General features: G+C 47.4%; 2 protein-coding genes, 1 long non-coding RNA gene and 1 other non-coding gene across 35 annotated transcripts in view; 1 reads left to right on the plus strand and 3 right to left on the minus strand.

The window, feature by feature from the left end:
- Positions 1–3,530: 3,530 nt before the first annotated feature.
- On the minus strand, positions 3,531–6,569 carry HAX1 (HCLS1 associated protein X-1). Of its 3 annotated transcripts, none has more exons than XM_025428838.3 (7): positions 6,394–6,569; positions 5,669–5,928; positions 5,306–5,499; positions 4,382–4,433; positions 4,148–4,254; positions 3,932–4,022; positions 3,531–3,783 (listed from the first exon to the last, which is right to left on the minus strand). In XM_025428838.3, the coding sequence occupies exons 1-7, from the start codon at positions 6,444–6,446 to the stop codon at positions 3,698–3,700; spliced, it is 843 nt and encodes a 280-aa protein (XP_025284623.1). In that variant the 5' UTR covers positions 6,447–6,569; the 3' UTR covers positions 3,531–3,697. The 3 variants fall into 3 exon arrangements, with proteins under 3 accessions (XP_025284623.1, XP_025284622.1, XP_025284627.1); XM_025428837.2 differs by having other exon boundaries at positions 5,630–5,928; positions 6,394–6,553; XM_025428842.3 differs by lacking the exon at positions 6,394–6,569 and adding an exon at positions 6,182–6,331 and having other exon boundaries at positions 5,630–5,928.
- A 75-nt stretch (positions 6,570–6,644) lies between these two features.
- Positions 6,645–23,270, plus strand: LOC112647734 (uncharacterized). Of its 2 annotated transcripts, none has more exons than XR_003128444.3 (5): positions 6,645–6,946; positions 7,050–7,422; positions 12,953–13,147; positions 18,216–19,782; positions 22,903–23,270. It is a non-coding gene; the product is annotated as an uncharacterized LOC112647734 (long non-coding RNA). The 2 variants fall into 2 exon arrangements; XR_003128445.3 differs by having other exon boundaries at positions 7,183–7,422.
- The window catches only part of UBAP2L (ubiquitin associated protein 2 like), a 41,428-nt gene continuing 23,707 nt past the window's right edge, over positions 7,418–25,138 (minus strand). For 11 of the 29 annotated variants that reach the window (XM_035719134.2, XM_035719133.2, XM_025428810.3 and 8 more), the window contains 17 exons: positions 23,825–24,023; positions 22,931–23,208; positions 22,200–22,372; positions 21,056–21,245; positions 20,313–20,367; positions 19,641–19,815; positions 19,240–19,312; positions 18,238–18,433; positions 18,069–18,157; positions 16,998–17,051; positions 16,301–16,382; positions 15,366–15,583; positions 14,770–14,875; positions 10,209–10,276; positions 9,273–9,470; positions 8,828–8,878; positions 7,418–8,007 (listed from right to left, as the gene is read on the minus strand). In XM_035719134.2, the coding sequence (XP_035575027.1) occupies positions 7,912–8,007; positions 8,828–8,878; positions 9,273–9,470; positions 10,209–10,276; positions 14,770–14,875; positions 15,366–15,583; positions 16,301–16,382; positions 16,998–17,051; positions 18,069–18,157; positions 18,238–18,433; positions 19,240–19,312; positions 19,641–19,815; positions 20,313–20,367; positions 21,056–21,245; positions 22,200–22,372; positions 22,931–23,208; positions 23,825–24,023 (2,301 nt within the window). In that variant the 3' untranslated portion in view covers positions 7,418–7,911. Of the gene's footprint in view, positions 8,008–8,827; positions 8,879–9,272; positions 9,471–10,208; positions 10,277–13,005; positions 13,405–14,769; positions 14,876–15,365; positions 15,584–16,300; positions 16,383–16,997; positions 17,052–18,068; positions 18,158–18,237; positions 18,434–19,239; positions 19,313–19,640; positions 19,816–20,312; positions 20,368–21,055; positions 21,246–22,199; positions 22,373–22,930; positions 23,209–23,824; positions 24,024–25,138 lie in introns of those variants that run through there. The other 18 variants (XM_025428826.3, XM_025428823.3, XM_025428822.3 and 15 more) reach the window with 4 other exon arrangements.
- On the minus strand, positions 16,458–16,594 carry LOC112648985 (small nucleolar RNA SNORA58). Its single transcript, XR_003129420.1, has one exon. It is a non-coding gene; the product is annotated as a small nucleolar RNA SNORA58 (small nucleolar RNA).

The raw sequence follows: 25,138 nt of genomic DNA on the forward strand, positions 1-25,138 counted from the left end.
CCCTCTGCCTGTGTCTCTGCCTTTAAAAATTTTTAAAAAGAAGTAAAACTCTCCACTTCTGGGATATTTTCTTGGTTTATTTCATTGATGGTTTACATTGTTAGTTTTTCTTTTTTTTTTTTTTTAAAGATTTTATTTATTTATTCATAGACATACAGAGAGGCAGAGACACAGGCAAGGGAGAAGCAGGCTCCATGCAGGGAGCCCGACGCGGGCCTCGATCCCTGGTCTCCAGGATCACACCCCAGGCTACAGGCGGCGCCAAACCGCTGCACCACTGGGGCTGCCCCATTGTTAGTTTTCTTATCGTTTTTTTCTTTTTCTAAGATTTTACTTATTCACGAGAGACACAAAGAGAGGTGCAGAGAGAGACACAGAGGGAGAAGCAGGCTCCCTCAGGGGAGCCTGATGCAGGACTCAATCCCAGGACCCTGGTATTACACCCTGAGCCAAAGGGAAGCGCTCAATCGCTGAGCCACCCAAGCGTCCCCCTCTTTTTTTCCTTTTCTAAAAAAATTTTTATGAAACATAGTCAACATGTAAACATTCTATTAGTTTCAGGTGTACTTTTTTCCTGTTTTCTATCTCTATCACTTGGTCTTTCTAGAGATTTCCTCACCTTTGTCATTAAAATCTTTATACAGGGGCAGCCCTGTAAAATCTTTAAAATAAAATTAAAAAATAAAAAATAGAAAATAAAATCTTTAAAAAAAATTAAAATAAGGGCAGCCCTGGTAGCTCAGCGGTTTAGCGCTGCCTTCAGCCCAGGGCCTGATCCTGGAGACCCAGGTTCAAGTCCCACGTCGGGCTCACTACATGGAGCCTGCTCCTCCCTCTGCCTGTGTCTCTGCCTCTATCTCAGGAATAAATAAAAAAATTTTTTTCTTAATTAAAATAAAATAAAATCTTTTTACAGTTTTTCATTTCTGCCATCACATTTTTTTAAACTCCTCAAAGTTCATTCTTATTTTGTTTATTCCTCTTTTGCAAGAATACCTTCTTTATGGATGTATCATCTTATATTTCTAAGGACATTAAAACGTGCCCTTGCTAAATCATCTTTCTGCAGGTATGTTTCTCCCAAGTCGCTTCTCTTGTCTGAGTCCACTGTTCATGCTGGAGGCTATCCACAAATGTCTGGTCATCTCCAGCTCCATGTGTTTAAAGTGGTACTCTGAAAAGCTGATTAGAAAAATCAATTGTGGGCAACCCCGGTGGCCCAGCGGTTTAGCACCGCCTTTGGCCCAAGGCATAAAATCCTGGAGACCCAGGATCGAGTTCCGCATTGGGCTCCCTGCGTGGTGCCTGCTTCTCCCTCTGCCTGTGTCTCTGCCTCTTTGTGTCTCTCATGAATAAATAAATAAAATCCTAAAAGAAAAATCAATTGTAAGGGTGCCTGGGTGGCTCAGTGAGTTCAGAATCCAACTCTTGGCTTCGGCTCAGGTCATGATCTCAGGGCTGTGGGATAGAGCTGGGCTCTATGCTCAGCAGAGTCTGGTTGAGATTCTCTCTCCCTCTGCCCCCCGCCCCCACTCATACATGTGCTTTTTCAAACTTTTTTTTTTTTTTTTTTTAAGATTTTATTCACCTATTAGAGACAGAGACAGAGAGAGAGAGAGAGAGAGGCAGAGACACAGGCAGATGGAGAAGCAGCCTCCATGCAGGGAGCCCGACGTGGGACTCAAACCCGGGTCTGAAGGCGGCGCTAAACCACTAAGCCACCGGGGCTGCCCACGTGTGCTTTTTCTAATTAATTAATTAATTAATTAATTAAGAAATTGTATCCTTACATACTAAAAGGAGAAAAAAGTCAGAGGACATGTTCTACTAAATACAAGTCTGCAATTTTAAAATGTGAGTAGGCACAGAGACAAATAGATTAACAGGACAGACAGAAAGGCCCAGCACAGGGAACCATGTGTATTTGTGTGTGTACAAAATATATTCATATCTGTACATACATATGCATATGTATTTTCCCAAATAGAATAAAATGAAGTTGGTCCCATGTTTCTTTTTTTTTTTTTTTTTTAGATTCCATTTATTTATTCATGAGACACAGAGAGAAACAGGCAGAGACATAGGCAGAGGGAGAAGCAGGCTCCATGCAGGGAGCTCAATATGGGACTCAATCCCAGGACCCTGGGATCATGCCCTGAGCCAAAGGCAGACACTCAATTGCTGAGCTGCCGAGGCATCCTGGTTCTGTGGTTCATACCCCATAGGAAGATAAATTCTTGATGGATTTAAAAACTTAAATGTAGGGATACCTGGGTGGCTCAGTGGTTGAGCATCTGCCTCCAGCTCAGGGCATGATCCCAGAGTCCTGGCATCAAATCCTGCATTGGGCTCCCCACAGGGAGCCTGTCTTTCATGAATAAATACATAAAATCTTTTTAAAATAATAAATAAATAAAAACCTAAATATAAAAAGCAGAACTAATAAAACTTGTAGAGGATAAAGAAATATTTTTTTAACCTTGGGTTGGGGATATTCCTAAGATATAAAGAGCACTAACTATAAAGAGAAATATAAACAACTTCTTGGGTAATAAATCAACTTCTGTTCACATAAAGATATAATAAAGAGAAAAGACAAAATTTCATGATTATATCTCTTTGTTCTTATGATTTGCTTCCTTAGAAAAATCCCTTTATTGTCATTTTAGTGAAATTTCAAGAAAACAGAGGTAAACAAATGTTTAAGATCTGCCACTATAAACCACAGTGCTAAAGTTTTGTTTTTGTTTAAAGGTTTATTATTTGAGAAAGAGAGAGAGAGACTGAGCAGGGGGGTAGAGTGGGGAAAGAGTGGGAAGGAAAAAAAAAGAGTGGGAAGGAGATGGACAAGCAGACTCGAGCTCAGCATGGAGCCTGATGCAGGGCTCAGTCTCATGACTGAGATCATGACCTGAGCTGAAACCAAAAGTTGGATGCTCAACCGACTGAGCCACCTAGGTGCTCTTAAGAATTTCTTTAATGAGAAAAAAAAAATCTAGCAACGTTTGTCCTAGTTATATTTTCTCCAACATACATGGGGCGGGGCGGGGGGGGGAATACATACCCACTAAAGGAAAAAATATTTGCCAATGTATTTCATCAAATTACCTCGTGAAATGTCCGATCATAGTGATCCCACACCTGGGGAAGCAGGTGTCCCTACATTTCCACACACACTTCCGCTTGTTAGACTCTAATGCATCCCTGTGTAAATTTTCCTGGAATTGTCTCTAGGTATCTCCTCCATAAGAATACTCATTTTCTACCAGTACCTGACCAAATTATCCTGATTATCCTGACCAAATTAACCTGATTATCAAATCAGGGTTGGGAAGCAGAACAAAAAATTAAGAAGTAAGAATACTGTGGGCCAAAATAATCTGGGAAGCCCTGGATGGTACTACAAAGTAGAAGAGCCTCCACTCACCCCGCGCAGCAGGCGGGTCCCGCCGACTGGAGAGAGCTTGGGAGGCCTTTAAAAAAAAGGGGGGGGGGGGAAGAACAGCCTAGACAAAACTAAGACCAAGGAGTTAGCATAAATAAAGGTTTTATTGGTCAGTTTAGGTGAGTCACATACTGACATACCCCCAACTCACTGTTCCATACACCCAAGACCCTGAGGTGGCAGGAGAAGCTAAGCCCACTGACAGTGAGCGAAGGGTGGAAAGGATCTGAAGGCCTCTGAGGGTTAACAAGGCTACCGGGACCGGAACCAACGTCCTAGAAATAAATCCAGGATGGAATAGGCATCATCCAGGGCTGGAGGTGTTGGTGATTCTGGATCTAAGGAGAAAGTGATACATACAGACACACTAAATGAAAAAGAATGGGCAGTGGACAAGGAGAAGAATATCAAAGGCTGAAAAAGTATGTGTGTTTTTTGCCCAAGGAAATAAGAGATGGACCTTTTTGATTCACAAACTTTACTTACCATCTCTAGGACTGCCATCTGCTTCTTGATGGGTTACTGTGGTCTCTGTCCGGCCCTCACTATCCACCACAGTCCGGCGCTCCTCTACTGTCTACAAGGAGAGACCCCAACCATATCTCTAAGATCAATAGAAGTGAGCTCACTGGTTTCTTTATATAGATTGCTCTTCCATGGCATCCTCTGGCCACATTTCCCTTTACTCCTCTTCCAACTCACCCCATCTGGCTTAGTGATCTTAGTCACCGTGACACTCTTGAAATAGGATTTGGGCTGGGGCTGCAGAACTGGGCCGAGGCCTTCCTGGGAAACCTGCGAATCAAGATCTAGAAGGGCAGAGAGGAAACACGAAATCAAAAGTCCAAAGGAAAAGAAGGGGCCAAGTGTGACAAGAAGAAATGTAAGGGAGAGAGAACAAAGGGTACGTTAAATGTCCCCTCCCTCCAGACTCACCATTGTCTTCTCTGGCTCTAGAACGGGGGGTCACAGGCCACATATCATCAAACTGTAGAAGGCAAAATAGGTGAAATGATACCTTTCAATCTGAAACTTGAGAGGTCACAGAATCCAAAATATTCCTAAGTTCCGTAACTACTTTTCCCCTGGGACAGAGGATTCCACTCAGGATAGCTTTATTTACTCACCCCTTTCTCTGTCCTACCCGTTCAATCTATCTTTCCACCAAAAGGCTCTCCTCAACTGACACTCTATCCTATCCAACAATCCGTCTTGTCCCAGAATCATACAGACTGGTGATTTTTTTTTAAGGTTTTACGCATTTGAGAGAGACAGGGAGTACAGGAGGGGCTGAGGGAAAGGGAGAAACAGACTCCCCACAGAGCAGGGAGCCCAATGTGGGGCTGGATCTCAGGACTCTGGGATCACGTCCCTGCATGGAGCCTGCTTCTCCCTCTGCCTGTGTCTCTGCTTCTCTCTCTCTGTCTCTCATGAATAAATGAATAAAATCTTTAAAAAAAGTTATATGGCAGCCCGGGTGGCTCAGCGGTTTAGCGCCGCCTTCAGCCCGGGGCGTGATCCTGGAGATCCAGGATCAAGTCCCGCATCGGGCTCCCTGCATGGAGCCTTCTTCTCCGTCTGCCTGTGTCTCTGCCTCTATCTCTCTCTCAGGAATAAATAAATAAAATAAACCTTTTTTTAAAAAGTCATAAAAAAAAATAGAGAAAAAAGCTGAACTCCCACCCTCATGCGCCCCCTCCGCCCAATCCTACAAGGAGCTTAATAGAGAAAACAGATAAATACACTAGACAGTGGAGAACCTAGGATCCCAACCCAACTTTGCTAGATTCTGACAAGCTCCAGTCTGTGCTTTATTAGTTACCTCCTGCAGGCTCTCACTTGGGGCCCAGAAGCACTCACCAGACCAAAAGGTCTCTGGGAGCCCCAGTCTGGTGCTGGTTTGGAGGATTCACTTCTTGTATCACTCTCCAAGACCCCCCCAAAGATCCTGGGCTGGTGACTATCTGGATACTTAAGCATTGAGTCCCGAAGTGTCTGTCCCTCCCGTCGTCTCTCACCAGGTGTCTCTGATTCAGGACCAGGACCTGGAAGTTCTGGGAAAAGGGGGCAGATGGATGCTGGGGGGGGGAGAGGACCTGGGCTCCTCACAGCCTTGATATTATCATTCTTCTCACACTTCCCACCCCCACTACTCTCTTCAGGCTCCTGGCTTCACCCACTAACCCAGGAGAAACCAGAGGTGCTCCAGGGGCAGCCACACACCAGAAGGCCGGGAAGGCAAGGTCCAGGCCTCCATCTCGCTGAAGATGTTATTAAAATCACGAATCAGGTCATCAAAGCCGAAGTTATCATGGAAACGCATCCCTCCTGGAGTGAAGGTGAAGCCAAAGCCAAATTCCTCCGGGGTCTGGGGACCCTCAGACCTCGAGCTCCCATGGCTCCACGGGGCTGCTTCTTCCTCCTCTTCCTCATCGTCCTCATCTTCATCTCGAGTCATCCCTCCAAAAAAGGGATCTCTGTGGCTGGGAGTGAAGGTAGATTGAGCACCAGAATCTCAGCCACACCTTCGGCCGCACAATCAGCTCCGGGTGGCCGAGGAGCCAAGGGCAGAGGTCTGCGCACCGAGGTGCGGGAGTGAGGCTGGCGGGGCGCCGTCGGGGTTCCGTCTGTGTCAGGGTCGGTCCTCACCTCGCGGGCAGGCCGTGCCCCCGCCCCCCGCGCCCCACCCCCGCCCGGCCCCCACTGTTTCTCCCGCCCAGGCCCCTGTTGCATCACCCCAGACTGGAGAAAGGCTTAAACTGCGGTTAGTCCTCCTCTCAGCGGCCGCCCAGGTGACCGCCGCGGGGCGAGTGCGCAGTGTGCTGACTTCTGTCCTCTCCGCAGCTGGTGAAGGAGTGACGAAGAGGACGGCTTCCCAAGAACTGGGTGTCAGAGATCAAGCTCCCCTCAGGAGACCCCACCCTCGTCCGACCCCGACCCACTCTAACCTCCGAGGTCCAGAAAGGCCGAAAAAGCCCCGAAAGAGATCAAAGAAGCTCATCCCCGTTTTGGGACTCGAACCTGCAGACCCCACCGAGGCCCATTCGCACCTGGCCGCAGCTGCACTCCGCCGCCGGAAGTTGAGAGCAGCGTCGGGCCGCCTGCCGGAAAGCAGGCAGGCGGCGCGGCACGCTGTCGTAACACGACCGTCTGCTCGGCGCAGGCGGCGCGGGGCGCCGCCCGGTCCCGAGCCGCACCCCCTGCCCGCGAAGGGAGCGGGCGAGGGCCCGGAACCCTAAGCCGCCTTCCTGCCCGGGACCGGCCGCCGCCGCCAGGGGGCAGCCTCCGCCCAGCGAGCCGGTGCGGCAGGTGCTCCAGGCTCGGCGTTTGAATCCACGGGTCGGTTGGGGATGCTCGGACTTGGCGCTCCCCGGCCAACGGGCATGCGGTGACCGTGACCGATACTAGCTGCCCTAGGCAGGCTCTGCAGCCTGCAGGCACAGGCTTGGCAAGAGAGCCGGGGAAATCCCGTAAGCTTTGCCGGGGGAGGAGTTTGGAGCTGTAAGTAACCCTCTGCCTGCCCCCTGACTTTCAAGCCTTTCCTTTCCTGCGCCCCCACCCTCCCTGCACCCCGGCCCTGGTCTCCTGACCCCTCCTTTTCAAGGGGCCGGCAGCACTCAAGAAGCAGGAACTGCATGCCCCCCCACCATTGTCCTGGACCATCTACAGTACACGACCGCTCCCCAAACCCACTCTCCAGCTTTCTACCCTGTGTCTGCTGTCCATTCCTGTCACAGCCTGAAATCTGCAGAGGAAGCAGCTTCTGGAGGAAATGAAAATTTGCAGCAGCTCCTTCTAGGCTGTGAAGCCCCTGGGGAAGGAGGAGAGGGAATCCCAGCAGGGCAGGTGAAGGCAGAAGCTCTCTTTATTCTGGGGCCTCCAGAGCCTGCCAGGGGCCCAGCTGGAACGGAATATTCATTCACCGAGCTGGCTGACCAGACTGTCTTAGAATGAGCAAGAACGGGCAGAGGCTGAAGGTAGAGGTTTTCTTTTTATATATACAAGACACATTAATCCATTAAATTCGAGGACACAGTACAAAAAAAAAACACTTCAACTAATTCATCTGACAATGCTGTTCATATTCATGACGCCATTTTGTTGTTGTTTTGTTTCCTAATAATAAAGGAGGAGACGTAGGGCTGTTGGGCTGATATATATTTGGGGGTCCCCCTGCCCCACCTCACCTATACACCACCAGGGTGAACAGGAGGAGAAGGAAGGCGGGGCCCACAGCAAAGTTTCATAATCTTGAATGCAAGGGGGGAGGAGGAGAGGAAAGGGGGAAAAAAAAGGAGAAAATACAAATCCTATAATACATACAACAGAGTAGGGGTGGTATGGGGACGGGACAGACATGAAGCTGAGGCATAGGGTGGGACACTGGAGGTAGGGGCAGCGGAACCCCCCCTTCCTCTCTCTCTGATGCCGTTTCCGTGGTTGCCGGGCAGGAGGGGGGTCAGGCCTCAGTTAGCCCCCCAGCTGTAGCTGTTGTAGGCAGACTTGTTGGTCTGGGGCTTCTGCGGGATGGAGCTGGTCTGGCTACGTTGCCCGCTGCCCGTCTGCAGGGAATGGGATGATGAGGAGGAGGAAAAAGGTGTCTGGTTAGTGGGACAAATCTGTGACATCTGCAGGTAGAGCTCTGGAAACTGTCTTGCTCTCCCACTCCCCTTGCTTAGAAATGACTCTGAAGTTTACTTCCCCACCACAGAAAATTTGGTTTCTATAGGTGCTAGAGGACCTGTGACATGGAAGAGAGCATTTTCAAGCTTTGAACAGGGGAACAACATAAAGACGGCAGAATACCTTTTGGAGACAAGACAGTGAATGAGTTCTCCCCACTTTCAATTCCACTTTCTCCCTCCACTCCCACCTACACTGCTCTGAGAAAAGGCTCTCTCTCTCTAGAGAGAATCACAGCCTCTTGGAGAGGAGTGATCACACGGAGATTTCATTTTCATCAATCCCATGAATACCTCAATTTGGAAAGCTGTCTTATCCCAGCTCCTCAGCCACCTGTGATGGAGGAGAGGTCACTTGTACCACCCCAAGCTCCCCACCCCTACCACAGAGCACAGCTGAGAGCCCACTGCAGGTGAGGTAGGAGAGACAGTCTGAGGCCCCAGGCTCCAGAGGCTGCCCCAAGAATCCTTTCCATTCCAGTAACCAAGTGCTTCCAGAGTCAGGGAAGGGCAGAAAGAAAGAGGGCGCTGGGGAGGGAGGACAAGAGAGGAATGGGAGGCCAGAGAGCTCAGCGAGGTGTCTGTGTTTGTGTGTCCTGATCTGTGACCGTGCAGCCTTTCCAAGTTCCCTGACGCTGTGGAGGTGAAATGGGGGCTGGAAAGGAGTGGGTTCAAGCACATCATCATTCAGTTTCATTACCTGCTCCTCCTGCTGGCGCTGGCAACAGAGAATCATCTGCAAATATGGTAGCTGAGGCAGAACCAGGATATATGGAAAATAAAGGGACAAACTTTGACAATAGAACTCCACCATTAGAAGGGAAAGCTACAATGTCAGGGAATGGGGGAGGCTGGGAGAGGTTGGAGGGGAGGCGTGACCCAGGTCTGATGGGATGAGGCAGCTGTGTTATAGGAGGCAGAAGAGAAAGGCCCCAAAGGAAATTTCAGCCTGGCCCCTTCTCTGACATCTCCTCTGCCGGCAGCTGGTGTTATGTGCACTTGTGTGTGTATGTGCTGTGTGCCCATGGCTGGCGCTGGGAGGGGTAGGTGAAGGTGGTTGTGAGGAAGGGTAAGAGAAGGAAAGGGAGGCAGTTGTAGGGGACAGGAAGGAAGAGGAAGGGAGAGGAGAGGGGGAGGGCTATTACCTGGCCATCCTGCTGCAGGTGATGGTGGAGGATCTGGGAGTGCGGCTGCTGATGGGGGGTCAGAATGTGCATAAAGGGGGCAGGTGGGTAGGCAGCAGCTGTGGCCGGATTGATGGGCCCCCCACTTCCTAGGGCTGAAGGCAAGTTGAAGGAGGCAGCAGGAGTACCGGAATGAAAACCTTGTTTCTCAAAGGACTGCTATCCAGAGGGATGGGGAGAGACAGTAAAAGGGGTCAGCAAACCAAGCCCTGGAGTTTCAGAGCCCAAGTCCCCCACCCCCCAAGAGCAGTATGCAGCAGAACAGCAGCACTAAAGGCACGTGAGCGGGTCTGCTCTGTTCTCCAAGGGCTGTGGGATCCTGAGAGAAGTACTCACTCATTCTGATCTTTGCTCACACATAACCCAGGGGTGCTGACTCCCAGCTGTCAGCACAGCAGGAGAGGACAGCTGTGAGCGTGCTCTGGGACTCTACCATCACAAACCACCCCCACCGTGCAGCTCGGGCATCCTGGTGGCAAAGGTCTCGGTCACCAAGTGCTCCACCATAACTCCGAACACTGCATGTATCAGGCTTAATAGTTCAGATGCACTCTTCCGTTCCCACCTTTTGTTTTTACAAAGAACGGAACTAGTTTCCCTTCATTCCATTCTCTTGGAAAGTTGCAAAAAGGCTGGTGGTATGGAAAGAAAGGACAGTTGCCACAGTAAGTCTCAAGACACATCACAGCCACCTGCCACGCCTTACCTTCCTGGCACACTTCTCTTGCCTTTCTCAGAGAGCTAAATTTAAAGTTCTTTGAGAAACTGAAATCTAGAGACCACTCATCTTCGAGGACAGGTTTCCTACACCTCTTGGGGTCGTGCTTGTTCACTGGACTTCTGTCACTGCAACACCACCTCCTCTATGCCCATCTCTTTCCACTTCTAGGCACCTACCTGGGTTTTGGAGTACACAGAACCCGAGATATCTGGCACGCCCGTGTTACTGGAGGTGACTGATACACCTGGGGGAGGAGGAAACAGACAGGAGGATTAGCTGGGCTCGCTGCTGGCCCCTCTCTAGACAAGGAGATGGCGTGTGCGGCCTTTCTAGTTACCACACTGCAAGGGGACTCTGGTCTGTTTTTCCAGCTCAGGTCAGCACCGAGAGAGATGAGAGCTCATGACCCAAATCTCTTGTCCTTTCCAGGTTATGTACTGAGAATGTATGTGAGAAAGTGAGCTGAGCTACTTTTTGTGGGGCAAGTGGATATAGCCAAATCTCACTAGCATATAGTTTTCAAAACACTTTTGTGCCAAAGCTGAAAAGAAATGTAATAAAATTTTAATGTCCATTTCAAATCAACCCACCCAGACTCCACCCAGTCCTGCTCCTAAGATAGGTAATCTGGGCTCTTCCTGTTCAGAAGAGACCTTTGGGCTCAGGATCTGTGCTTTCACAGCATAAGAAAAGTGCTCAAGGAGCAATCCAGTCCAGCCCCAAGAGCGTGGTCTGTTCTTGGGAGTCTCAGCTTCCCTGGCCCGGCTGCTCCAGTCTTGGCTCTTCTCGGCTATGTACTTCTGACTTAACGAGCTGATGCAAAGGTGCACTTCCAGCTAACTAATTTAAGCCTAAGCATGGGGAAGGGAGGGGGTTAGGAAGGCAGTGGGGGTAGGCTATCTCCTACAGTCTATGTGGAACACAAAACCTGACATCCTCGTTGTTTACAACTTGAGCTTCTCCATTAGACACGGGCTCTGATCCATACTCCCACCAACCTGCACATTTCCTGGTGAACTCCCTCCTACCACTACCACCACCTAAAGGAAACTAAAGCAGTACCATTCCTCATTTTAATTTCTACTCCCTAAACTGAAATACATATAACTACTCTCAGGTATGGGGCCATGGGTCAGGGAGACAGGAAAAAGTAATCAGATAAAATAATCCAGCATCTTACTAGAGAGATTTTATGCCAAGATTTGAGGAAAAATAACTCCATTTAATTTGGAATTTAAAGCACACTTTTAAGGAAACATTCAGTCTCATCACAGGAGATAAAATGAAACCAGAAAAACTGCATTTCAGCCTGTGTCCTTGATCCTTCTCTCCGGCTGGGAGGGGCACTTTGATGGAAGAGTATTTTAGAAGCACTGTCTATAAACTGACCAAATCACAAATTCCCCCATAACTCAATAGCAGTTCCCCCTTCAAACTCCAGAACCCCAATCCCCCCAATGCCTAGGACAAAGGCAGCCTTCAAAAAGTTAAGCCCCCTTTGGATAGCCGCTGCAGGATCTTTCTTTCATAGCACAAGTCTAGATGGTTTGGTGGAGGAGCCAAGAAAAAGAACAGAACTATGGAAACAGCCTGAGAAATACGGCCCCATCACTTCAAAGGCCCTGAAATAAAAGGGGTCGACCCAGGGACCGATGGGGTAGATCTTCCCCTTCCCTCTTAATGGGTGATAGGCATTAAGAACAGTTCATTTATGGAAAAGACTAGGCCACTGGGAAGGTCTGTGTGGAAGGGCTGAGAGTGAGGCAGTACAGACAGGATACAAATAACGTTTTTGAAGGAAATCAAAGACACAAAAGTTCAAACACCCTGCAGACACCCAGGGTCACCCCACCACACTGGATGGGAGAAAAGGCCTACTGGTTTCTAGAGCTGGGTAGCAGGGAGGAGTTTAGTTCTGGAGTGCCCCCCACCCCGGTTTCATTCTTTCCAGAGTCTGGACTAGTTAACATCCAGCTTCTAGGCCTGAGGCTGTAGTCTGGGTGGTTAAAGGGACTAGAGATGCAGGATGAGACGACAGTGTAGCAGCCCTAACAGCCTGAGTGTGAGCACTAATGGAATAGCTGTCAGCTTCCCCACTTACCCTTCACCAGTTATGAGAAAGCTCATCAGACTAGAGCTTTCCTTCCAACAGTCAACATCTCATCTATCCCCCACTCCCAAGCAGTGAAGACCACACTGACATGATGTGGACAGTGGAGGAGAAACGAGAACTAACGTCTCCCAGCATGGCAGCCTCTAGGGGAATGGGGTATCTGGGTTTCCAATGAACAAAGGGTGGTGTTCTCAGCCTACAAGGTAACTGTCAACAAAGGGGTGAGGTGTACTAGTAATTAGACTGAGTGAGGATAAGAATTTCCATAGTCAAGGAGTCGTCTAAGCAAACGTCTCCCACGCATCCTTAGCTACACCCACAAGTGCAAAACCACGAGTACTCCACAATCCCTGAAAAGCCTACCAAGGGATAAAGAATAAGAACGATGTTGCAGGCTAGCACAGTGTACACAGCCTGAGTCATCAACTAGCTGGTCACTAAAGACTTCATCAGATCTCAACCAGCCACCTGGCCAAGGCCCTTGGAAGCCACTTCCCTAAACCAGCTCTGAAAACCACCTCTTCTGCCTTTCACCATGACAGGACACTCCAAGCGGTTTCTGTCCTTTCCCTCTGCTCACGTCAGAGACCAGGGAAAGAGCTGAGTGGAAAAGTGAAGAGCTGTAATAAGCAGGGAGAATCAGGGATTTTCTACAAATAGCTTTCTTTACTGATCAATCAAAGGGTTGGAAACAGGCTGCTGCCCCTCGCCCCCCTTCATAAAATCACCATGACGAGAAGTTAATAGTTCTTTGGCTATGCTGGGATTTGATTGAAAAGCCCCCCCCGCCCCCCCTTTCATCCACAGCACAACATTGGCTCCTAGTGTCCAGAAAGACATGCACGGAAAGAACGCCAGAGTTAGCTAAAGAAATACCACAGTTTATTGAAGACTACAAATATTTTGTTACAAGTTGAAACTACATGCCTTCCAGAATCAAAAGCAACAGCAGGTGTGTGCATTGATGCTTCGGAGGTGCTGCACCGCTTGAACTCGAAATGGGTAAGACAGGGTCAGACACATGGGGGAGAGGGAAATGGGGGAAGGGCAAGTTCAAAGCCCAGAAGGTATCCACCAACTCATTTCCCCAAGCCACGCAGGCCATGGCCTCAGCTCAGCAGGCTCTCCTCAGTGGTCTGGTTTCTGAAACAAGACTTCAGTGCAAATTTATACACACACACAAAACATAGCCCCCAGCCTTGGGCCAAATTAGCTCTCTGCCGTCCAGAAATGCTTGTAAGGGGGTGGATATTTTCTTCCTAAAAGGAATCAAATACATAAAAATAAATGAATTTAGAGGTTGATGCGGAATGGGATGACAAGAGCCCTCTGTGGGGTTGGGAACTGGGGGTGCTCAAAAAACTGTTACAGTAGATTTCTGAAATCTTAAGGGAGATAAGAAACTAAGATTTCCAGAATGAGGTTTGCCACTCTCTTATGTTATCAATCACCTACCTCTTAAAATTCTTGAATCTGGTCCAACTAAACCTTAAATCTAATGTTCTGAGAATGGGGCCATTCCAAGTCCAGAGAGCTTATAATCCTCCCCACCAAGGATTAGGGTGCATCTTGCTCAGTGAGAGAAGCAGCTCCAAGGAGTGAGGCAGGCCAGGATTTCTCCAGGTTAAATCCAGACTCACCCAGAGTGCTCCGACACAGCTCACAGCTCCACCTCGCGGTTAGGTTAGTTCCCAGGCCTACTGCCCTCCGTGCTCAGCTCAGTTCCCCAATTAGGGAAAACCTTGGGCAACTGACCCACCTGGAGCCCACACAGGGGTAAGAACACAGATGCAGCTCCATCCAAATCACCATGAACACGTAAGTGAGCTTAGAATTTTGAAAAACCCCCAACCCCAACTCTCTGCAACTCCAACAACCTCTTCCCCATATTTGTCTACAAATCATGGACAAAAGTAGATGGCACGGTTTTATTCAAAAACGACTCCTTAGTCCCTGTCCTCCAGAAGCGGAGTGCAGGTGTCAGGTATAGGAGCAGGGGACAGACTGGGTATCTTTCCGGTCAGTGCCCATTGAGAGGATTTCTGCATTTTCCTCCTGCCATCAAATGTGCAAACAGACCTTGCCAAGAAACCAACCATACAAACAAGGGATTCTAAGGTCCAGCTCTCCCTGTGTTGACCATTCACAACCCATGCTTTTCTCTGCACATCCTAGATCTCCCAAATAGGGAACGGAAAGGGGTTGCATGAGAAAAGGAGTGTATGCCAAACCCACCCAACTCTGCTATTCAGGAAGCACCTCTGCTTCTGTACTACCACTACCAAACATCCTAACACGTACCTCCACTGACATCTCCATGAAATACTGGGGCCCTTGGCTCTGCTTCCCGCCCAACGTTTAGGTCAGCCAACATATTCTAACAGCCAACACATGCCCCAGGGCATTCCCATCATGAGTGCTGGACATGTGTTTTAACGTTAAGCATCTCCGCTGGTGCTGCTCAGATAGACACCCATATCAGCCAAACATGAAAAATCTTACATGGAGCTGCTAGTGGCACACTTCACCAACCCTGTTTTCTCAAGCAGCACATCTTCCTCCCTAAAACTCCTTCAGTCACATCCTATAACCATTATGGACAGCCCAGGTCAAGGTAAGCTTACCAGTGTTGTATCCATGAGACCCATATCCACTTGGCTGTTGGAAAGGGGTGGCCGATGCATTCACGCTGACATTCACACCATGCTGCTTGGAAGAGGTAGGAGCCACCTAGAGAGCAAAAGGGCCAGGAGTGAGGTGACACGGTGACAGTGAGCCTTTCCCCCGACCTGTCCTACTCCAGGAATCAGGCATTCAGACAGCTACCATCCTGAGGCAGGCTGATCAGTCTGCTTAGTGAAATAAGCTTTATAGAGCTCCCTATGGAGCTTTATAAAATCTACCAGTGAAGTCACAAAATGGTTGCCTGAAGGAAGAGAAAGGGGCGAGTGGCAGCAGGGAAGAAGGGCAGTCCAGGGGACACATCTGTATGGTGTCACATCCCCTCTTTAGAGAACGGAGAACAGGTAACCTCTATCCCAATACCACCAATTCCAGCCCCCCTCCCATCCCCAGGCCAGAAACAGGCCAAAGGGGGAACTATTTCTACTTCTCCTCATCCATTATTAAAAAGTCATATAGCCTTGAAGGCAGCTAGGACAGTGTCTGGGAAGCTGGGACTCTTCATGGCCACAAGGAAAGGCCAAGGCCAGGTACTCACAGGGAACACAGCAGGCCCATACTGGAAGGTGCTGGGGAGGCCCGGAACCCCTGTGTAGTATGGCAGGCTGGTATAACTGTAGCCAGGAGGCAGCGCCGGGTTCAGGAATGTCTGCTGTGTGGTGTGGTGAGTCTGCGTCTGGTTCTGTTGGGGTTGGGCCAAGGTTGTGGCCGGGGCCGGGGAGGAGGCATCCCCACGGCCAAACTTTGTGAGGTCACCTATGACAGAAGAAGCTAAATGTACCTGCTACTTCCTTCACCCCTGACCCTAAAGCAAATTTCCTTCTCTTGGCTTCACAAGATTCCAGAAGACCCTGATCCAAGACTCTTTGAATTACGTTTCCTTGCAGCAACATGTGGCACCACTGAGCACACAGCACAGTGCAAAGTTGAGCCAAATGTCGGATGCCTGTACCGTCCTGTGGGAGACAGGCCCCCAGATCAAAGCTCCTGCATGATTTCCCTATCCATTCCTATCCTTCATCCCCCACCCTTCCCACCTTCCCCTGCTTCCCCTCAAAGAACACTCTTTGCTGGACTCAGAATAGTAACAGGGAAAACGATAGGTCAAAGAGGACAACCTGTCAGGCATAAAAAGGATCATGGCTTAGCAAGGCAACGAGACTACCACTGTGAGCAGGGAAGAGGAGCAAAGAGGGGCAAAGGAAGGCCAGTTCAAGCACTGTACTTCCTGGAAAAAACTGGAGAATGGCAGAGAAAACTAAGTCAAGGTATTACTTCGGAACTTCAGGGAGGCGACAAAGCAGGAAGAGAAGGAAATCTCAATCTTCAGCAGCATTGCAAATCTACCCACCCTGATTCATCACATCTGCTCTATACCTTCTGCCAAAGGTCTTAAAGTGAGAAATGGGTCCTTTCTTGCTATTCACCAATCCCAACACATTCTCCCTTCATTCGGCTCCATCCCAACCATACCAGAGTAAGGGTTGCTGGCCAGGCTACCATCCCTCCCAGTCAGTGGAGTGGTGGGCGTGGGAAATGGGATGCTGTAGTAATCCTAGAAGAGAGAAATCAAAGAGCAGACACTCAATGCCACTCCCCAGCATGAGTAACAGCACAGGGTTAAGAGGCAGAATGTTGGGAGTGCTGCAATTTATCCAGCTACTGATTTAGCTGGCTAGACCTGGCACAAACTCCAAGTTACTCTTGCATACACTGTCCCCCTCGCCTGGCCACAAGCACAGTCAGACGAGGTCTACGGGTATGCTCACCAGGAAATACATCAAGTCCAACAGAACCAAAAATATTCTCAAATCTTTAGGTACTATCCCTAAGAATCTACTACTGAAAAATAACTAGTCTTTCTGTAATTCAAAGGGCCTGATACATAAAAAGCATCCAGAGAGCTCCAGAGAACTCTGAGCTATACCTTAGCTTAAAACTTGTTTACTTCGAGGAAGTCACAACCAATTAAAAAAAGGAAAGTTATCTTCTGTTAAAACCACTTCCCAAGTCCCTGTATTCTAAGAGATCTTGAACCAAAGTTTGCACATGGAGGGTACAGGCTGGGGAGAGCTAAGCCTGTGAGTTATCAACTGAACACCTACAATAATCCTCTCAACAGTAAGGTGAAAATCACTTTCTTTTCTTAAGCTCTACATCACATACTCACCAAGGGAAACCTTGTCTGAAGCATCTGTAAGTCATCATAACCATATACTTGTGGCTAGAAAATACAAACACGTAACAATATTAATAGGAACTGGTTACCATAGGAGCAAACCAAGTGCTAAGAGACAAGCTAAGCCATTCTTTTTTTTTTTTTTTTAATATTTTATTTAGTCATGAGAGAGACAGAGAGAGGCAGAGACAAAGGCAGAGGGAGAAGCAGGCTCCCCACAGGCTCAACCACTGAGCCACCCAGGCACCCAGAGCTAAGTCATTTTTAGGAAGAATAGGATATAGATTACTTCTTTCAGTTTCGTTTAAGAGGAAAGAAGTGAAATACAAAGAGATTAAGTGATTTGGGAAAAGGTCCTAAGGCTTTCCCTGGGATGCCTGGGTGGCTCAGTGGTGGAATGTCTGCCTTCAGCTCAGGGCATTATCCTGGGATCCAGGATCAAGTCCCACATCAGGCTCCTTGTGGGGAGCCTGCTTCTCCCTCTGTGTCTCTGCCTCTCTGTATATGTCTCTCATGAATGAATAAATACTTAAAATTATCTCTTTCAGAAAGAATTCACATTTTACTCATTTTCTGTAACATATAGCTACTAAGTTATGTTTATTGTTAAAAAACATGTAAAATGGATGTTTCCTCTGTATGACATTCACCTACACTGAGGAGCAAGAACAGATATCTTTTTAAACATTTCAAATAAATACGCTTCATCTTAATAGACACTGAATCCACGGATTTGACGGAAGATGCCCCAGGGCAAACAGCTACCACTGTCCATCGGCCCCTCTTAGATAGTCCCAGATATCAGGTCAGGGAACTCTGCTCTGACTAGTCAAAGCCAGCACAGACCCTCCAAGACAGGGAATCAATCCAACCAGAGAAAATATTCTCCGAGAAAACAAAAAGGGATTCCAGGTGGGCAATCTGGCCTTTGGCTTCAGAGGCCCAGAATCTGTGTTTCACTCACAGAAAATACAAATAGAAGAAATGGCTTTTGTTTAGTCCTTCCTCTCTAGAGTGGCCACCCACCTTCACCTTCTGGAGAAGGTACATCGTCTCACTTACCGGATAGGCATGTAACAGCCCAGGAGCCATAATGTACGGATTAGGCAACAATGGCGGGACCCCAGGAGGGAGGTTGGGAGGAGCTTTTCCTAAAAGAGAAACCACATTTGTATCCTGTCACACAATTACTTCTCTCCTCTGTCCCAGACGAATGCCATCCACCTTCTACCTGAAGTTGTAGCAACTGAGCTCCGAGTCGAGGCTGTTACAGTGGAATTGCTGCTGAGGCTGAGGCCCAAGCTGCTGCCGCTGTTGAGACTGGAAGAGACACTGACCACTGGGGGAGGCGCAGAAACCGTGCTGGATGTGGTGGAAAAAGTGCTGGAGGAAGAATGGAGGTTCGCCTCACTGTCCACGCTTGTGTGCTTAAAAAGGGGGAGCAGTGGAAGACAGGAGGAGGAAACAGTGATTAGCAAAACAGGTCAGAAGAGATGCACACTCCCTTCTGTTGGTGAGAGCGTATCAGCTTTCCAATTTAAAAAGCTGAGGCAGAGTACAGGGTGCCCTCTGCCAAAGGAATTAGAAGAAATTACAAATTATCCTCCAGCTACCCATTCCCCAAGACTCATCAAGGAGAATATTTATATTTAAGGAAAAAGACTTTTCAGGAAGCCTCAGCACTATCTTCCCCTTGGTTTCTGGCAAACCAGACACCTTTGCCCAGAATGAGTCTTCCTTACCATCTCAGCCTAATTCCACAAATGGTTGTTCCAAATCACAATAGCGAAATTAATTATTTGGTCAAAAGCTTTCATCTGGCCTGCACTTTCAAAGGATGCTCAGACTCACACATGACTTTTAGTAGCCATGTTCAGCATACTCAGACCAAGGAATGAGAATGCTGTAGCAGTGAGAAAGGGGCGTCCCTACAGCATTTACCAGAGCACACAAAGCCCTACCCACTTCAGTGTTGAGAAGAATAGCAAAGAAAAAGTCACATAAAGACTCAAGAGTCACATCCAGGGTGTGGAGAACTGGCTCACAGCTCTCTAGTATTTCTTGATTCTCCTGCCTCCCAACATCCTTTTATTCCATTCCCGCAACCTGAGATCAATGATCATTTTGCCACCTCGTGAAGAGATTTCCAAGAATCATTTCTTCAGAAGTCTTAGAATTGGAGAGTTCTAAGTGCAAGAAAACCACATGTTCTCTTTTGCAGCATCACACTTACCAAAAGAGTGGATGTAGAAGTGCGCCCCGAAGATGTGGATGACGAAAGGGTATTCTGCTGTGTGGATAATGTGCTGCAAAGAAGAGGTTGCCATCAGCCACAGTGCTATGATTATTTGACTGGGAGCTTCTGTCAGGAACACAGACGAGGAGATAAGGCAGAATAAGGGACCAAAGAAGCCTGAGATCGTGGGTAGCACTGTGGCCAGCCAAAGGTGGGCAGCAGACAGAACGAGAGTGGCTGCTGAGAAAGGAGGACAGGCCTCCTCTGCTTCTGCTTCCCACAGCTTTCAAGTCGTCCACCTCACTAATGTGGCCCCCACCAGGCAGCAAGGGCAGGACCGAGGCAGGGAGCCAATACCACCCTTCCCAACCCCAGCGTCCAGCCGTAACCCAAATCACCTGCTGTGTTGTGTGGTGGTAGTATTTGGACTCTCCTCACCGTGGCTCAAGCCACCCAACGATGATGAATGTTGACCGGCTGTTGTCAGTAAGGAAGCTGCAGACACGGTTTCACTGAGAGGGGGGATGCCAGGAGCAGAAGGTGAGTCAGATTTCACTGCAGGGCCTGTAGCACCTAGAAATAAAGCATAAATAATTCACCTCATCAGAGGAAGAGGAGTGTCTATGAGAAGTGAAGAGATAACTCCTGTTCATGGGAGTCCTAGGCTGTCCCCAAGCTAAAAGTGTTGAGTTATTTAATAATGGACCGTATGTGTTTAGGTTGACTCTCTCCTTTTTCTTTTCTTTCTTTTCTTTCTTCCTTTCTTCCTTTCTTTCTTTCTCTCTCTCTCTCTTTCCTTTCTTTCTTTCTTTTTTTTTTTTTTTTTTTCTAAATTCCAAGCATTTCAGAGCACTGATCTCATTTACCCAACAAAGGAGCCAAGGGTGTTATCATTGTTCTAAAACACAGAAAAACTTAGGTTTGTTTGCTATTAAATAGCAAAGCAGAACCAAATGAAAAGTATAACCAGAAGAGCCAGGCTCTTCTCACTATAATCTAAGAAAAGCAAAAATACTAAGAGAGGAAGAAAAATACTAGAATGTAGAGGCAAATGTCTAGAGAACACTCACCTTCAACAGATTGCGTGGTCTGTAACTGCGTGGCCTGCACAGAGCTGAAGCCATTCTGGGACAAAAAACAGAGGAGTAAGGAAGAGACAAACTCAAGTAAACAGGTCAAGTTAACACTGACTCAGCTCAATTTCCATTAATAAATCTGCAAGCTAACTAAAGAATTAACAGAACAAAGACTAGCAAACAAAACTACAAGAATTTAAAATGGGAACGAAAACAAGGTACACCAATCCTTTGTGACCCATGGCAGCAAAGACAACCCCTAAACTGCTCAAGAGGTCACAAACCCAGAGGAGACACAGGGAAGGCCTAAGTCCAGGGCCCTGGGGGAGGACAGGAAGTATGTCAGTTCAGCCAAACCAGCCAGTTTCTGGCTGCACATGACTGTCCCTCCACAGCACCCTGGGACATGCTGTCCCCTTGCTGGGTCAGCAAGGTATCTACTGATAGACACCCAGGGGTCTAGCACTCAGATCGTCTCAAAAAAGTAAACAATTATTTGACACTGATTCTACCATAGAGAAGGAATCTTTACTGCAAAGAGAATGGTTTTCTGGCTCTGAATCTCTAGGTTTGCTGAAAAGAACTTTTTAATTTCACCAATCACAGAAATGTGGTTTCAGCTTCTCAGTCAGCACTTCTGAGATATCCCAGCACCATTTGTCAAGAAGAGAGAGACACTGAAGAGTCTTTGCCCAATACTGTCCTAACTAGCACCCAGGGACTTGTAAACCCACTACCTTTGCCTGAGTCAGGTCCTTTTGGGGTGATGAGGAGATCGAGCTGGGGTATCGCCGAGTCTGTGTGGACCTCTGTTCATACAGAGGACCCTGAGCATTATTTTGGGAGGTATAGGTTGTCGACTGAATTGGACCGCTCTGATAACCGGATTCCTGACTCTGGTTAGATGAGATTGTGGATGAAGATTCACTGTGGGGAATGCAGAAGGAAAGTCTCAGAGAAATGAAGCAGAACAGACCCACTGGTAACAAGGAAATGGCGGAGATCTTCTATAATAGTAATTCCATTACATTCAGAAAGAAAACTTCTAGCAACAAATAAACGATTTTCTCCTGACAACCATAGGTATTCCACATCCTACAGAGTCAGGGGTCTAACCTAAAACAGTTCACCTACATTCTTACACCCGTAAGAAAAAGAGGCCAAAGTAGAAAGGACTACTCTGACTCCTTTGATATATCCTTTTTTTTTTTCCTTTGATATATCCTAACGTGAACCCTAAGCACAGGAAAAGTTACCTTTTACTCATATTCATTTTAAGGAATTCTGAGACCCCGGCTCTCTCAATACCCCTATTAGATATCAAGTAGAACTCCCCTGAGAAGAACTTTTAAAATATTCACATGCATTAATGGCAGTTATGATTCGCTAGGGCTTAATACCTGTATTTTTAAATTCAAAGTACTGAGGAAAACAGCCTAGTCCCAGAAATTCCTCCAGGATTTTCTATTGCTTATGTTGGCCCTCCCCTAAAAGTTATCAGAGAAGGCAGGAAAGGTTTCCTTTAACTTATATGCTATATCAATACTATATATTCCCTAGTAGGCCAGTCACACCCTTCATTGGCATAAAGCCCACACCAAAGGACCAAATGTGCCAAAAGCATCATTAGCCAGATGCCAAGGTCCTCCCGTTAAAGGTGCTACACATGCCTCTTCAGAACTGGGCATGGACACTCCAGAAGTACCCTAGTGGTGTATTTCCATCTGTTTATTTCGAAATGCTTCACAAAATACAATCGGGCTACTTTTCCTTCGCTCAGTCAGAGGCTGGGCCTCTTCAGAGTTATAGGAATCAGCAAGAGACTCAGAAAAAGTAGTAGAAGCTCAAGAACTAAACTCTTAAAATTGATGTTTCTTCTACCTGGCCGTGCTGGTATAGAGGCTACTTGGAGCCTGGCTTGAAGAGGCGCTCGTGGTGGGGGTGGACTCATAATCAGAAAGGACAGGCTCTGACCCAAACTGCAATGCCCCAAACTGCAGGTTTAGCCCTGAGATATCTGCTGAGCCAGGCATTTCCACAGCCAGAGCAGGAATCTGTAAAGTAAAAGTAATGGTTTTATTACAACCTTACTATAGGACTAATAAAAAAAAAAATTTCTCCTTCAAATATGCAGACTCCCCCCCCCCTTTTTTTTTAATTAATTTATTTATGATAGTCACACAGAGAGAGAGAGAGGCAGAGACACAGGCAGAGGGAGAAGCAGGCTCCATGAACCGGGAGCCCGACGTGGGATTCAATCCCGGGTCTCCAGGATCGCGCCCTGGGCCAAAGGCAGGCGCCAAACCGCTGCGCCACCCAGGGATCCCCCCTCCCCTTTTTTTTTAATGTTTATTTATTCATATGAGAGAGAGAGAGAGAGAGAGAGAGAGAGAGAGAGAGGCAGAGAACACAGGCAGAGGGAAAAGCAGGCTCCATGCAGGAGTCGGATATGGGACTCGATCCCAGGACTCCAGGATCACTCCCTGGGCTGAAGGCAGGCGCTAAATCGCTGAGTCACCCAGGGATCCACAGCCTATCCCCTTAGACTCTCAATTCTCTAATCCCGCATCCCTTTTGCCCTCAGATGACACCCATCTCAAAAATTCAAATACCTTTGAAGTCAAGGAGGCCTTTTTCTTCTGCTGTTTCAATTTTTGCTGAGCCGGCTGTGGACTGGAGGACTGGTTGTCTGAAGACCCGGGAGACATCTGTGGGGCCGAGGTGGATTTGCTTGGCAGAGGAGAAGAGGGGGGTGGAGGTGCAGCTGTGGAGGTAGCCACTGCGGATGGCTTCTCCTGAAGGAACACCTCCATCATGGTTGAAGATGGGGTGAAAGCCTGGCGTTTGGTGAAGGGGCTGTGCACTGTTGAATCATTTGGGTTCTTCAAATCTGCATGAAGAAACCCAGTATGTGTAAGGCCAGAGATGCTAATAAACCTCAATAAAATGCTATTATCCTGCTCTAGAGCTACAAAATAAGGCCTTAAAGATTCAGTACCCCATATAAACAGGTTCTCTTTTAGGATTTACTCTCATTTCTAAAAGTGACAATCACTGGATCATATCCGTTCTAAGTATAGGTTAATGGAATCAGTGCTATTACCCTGCCTGTGTAAGAAGGAGCCCAGGAAATGCCCATATTTAGAGTGTAAAATTCTAAAATGGTCAAGTCCGTGAACCTTTTCAAAGGTAACATGTTGTTTTCAAACACTAAAAACCAATCTAGGGAGAATCTAAAAAAACCCCAGGGCAACTGAAGACTACAACTATGTATGTATCTAATTTTGATAAAGACATACTGAGTCTCAACTCTTTACTATTCCCCCTAGCTTTCTAAACTCAGCCTATCTGACTGGGGAAAATCAGTTCGGGAAACTAGCCAGCTGGCAGCCCTTCCCCTAACTTCAGGACACGTTTTCCACCCAACCCCACCCCTGACTTTTGCCAGCTCCTGGGATTAATGCTCCAATGCTTAAAGAATTCAAGTCACTTTCCATCCTTCTCACCGTACTGCACCAGCGAAGGGGATTGGGAGGCAGAGCCCATGTCCCAAGAGGAGGTGGTGGTGGTTCCAGACTGAGAATGTTGTGCTGCCAATTGGGCCAGGGCCTGAGCAGTCTTGAACTGCTCCAAGAACTGGGAGCCTGTGGTACTGCCACCTTTGGCTTCACCGACATCACCAAATCCTTTCCCTAACATGCTCACCTGTAAATCAACACAGAGAGGAGAAATATCTACAGCAAGCAAATGTGTTCACTACTCAGAAACACACTTTTCTACAGGGAGAGCCAGTAGAGATCAGACAAGTAAAGAATGTCACTAGACTGAGTACACAATCTAGCCCTTTAGGGCACAATCTCTGCAGCCAGACTGCCTCCTTTCAAATCCTGGCTATGTAATCGTGGAAAAGTTATTTGTAATTTTTCTGTACCTCATTTTCCTTACCTGAAAATAGTATTGCATAAAGTTGGAGGAGGATCAAACAGATTATGTACATAAAGCATTTAATACATGCATGGCACATAATAAGCACTCAAAAAGATGAGAACCATTAAAAGTTACACTATCACTTCCTCCCCAGGGATAAAGATCTAATGACTAGAAGAAATTTTTTTCCCTTTTAAAGTTTTAAATCAACCAGTATGTAATTATTAAATTAATATGAAAGCTAACATCAAATTTCACTTTAATCAAGAAGGTCATTCCCCCCTCCACTAAATAGCTGCAGAGTAAGAAGAACTGACGGGAGCCTCACCTCAATGCTGCTAGTAAACTAGCACAGAAGCAAAGAGAAGAAGCCAAGGGCCTATCAAAACTTCTGCACTAGACAATCAAATAATGACTCAATATGATTTGTTTTGTCTGTGTGGATCCAAGTTCTATAGAGTGATCATGATCACGAATAACAAAGCAAAATTTACTCAATGCTTTGGGGAGATTTTCCCCACTCCCTATTGCCAGGTAAGACTAGCCTCCTCCAGAAGATGAAGGCCCTGACTACTCCAAAACACATTCAGGGAGATTTATTTATTTATTTATTTATTTATTTTTTTATTTATGATAGTCACACACACAGAGAGAGAGGCAGAGACACAGGCAGAGGGAGGAGCAAGCTCCATGCACCGGGAGCCCGATGTGGGATTCGATCCCGGGTCTCCAGGATCGCGCCCTGGGCCAAAGACAGGTGCTAAACCGCTGCACCACCCAGGGATCCCTTCAGGGAGATTTAAAATCTAGTTTTCCTTAGGGTCTTACTCAACCATTTCATCCTCATCAACATTAAGCAGTGCTTTGTTTTATTTTGAAGATTTAATTATTTT

The sequence above is a fragment of the Canis lupus genome, chromosome 7 (genome assembly GCF_003254725.2).
Source record: "Canis lupus dingo isolate Sandy chromosome 7, ASM325472v2, whole genome shotgun sequence".
In the NCBI taxonomy this organism is placed as follows: domain Eukaryota; kingdom Metazoa; phylum Chordata; class Mammalia; order Carnivora; family Canidae; genus Canis; species Canis lupus.

Coding starts and splice junctions, on each gene's coding strand:
- HAX1 (XM_025428837.2), bottom strand. CDS start 6,446: ATGAGCTTCTTTGATCTCTTTCGGGGCTTTTTCGGCCTTTCTGGACCT. Junction 4,434..5,305: donor CCCAGAGACCTTTTGGTCTG/GTGAGTGCTTCT, acceptor TGCCTTCTACAG/TTTGATGATATGTGGCCTGT. Junction 3,784..3,931: donor AGATGGCAGTCCTAGAGATG/GTAAGTAAAGTT, acceptor CTTTCTCCTTAG/ATCCAGAATCACCAACACCT.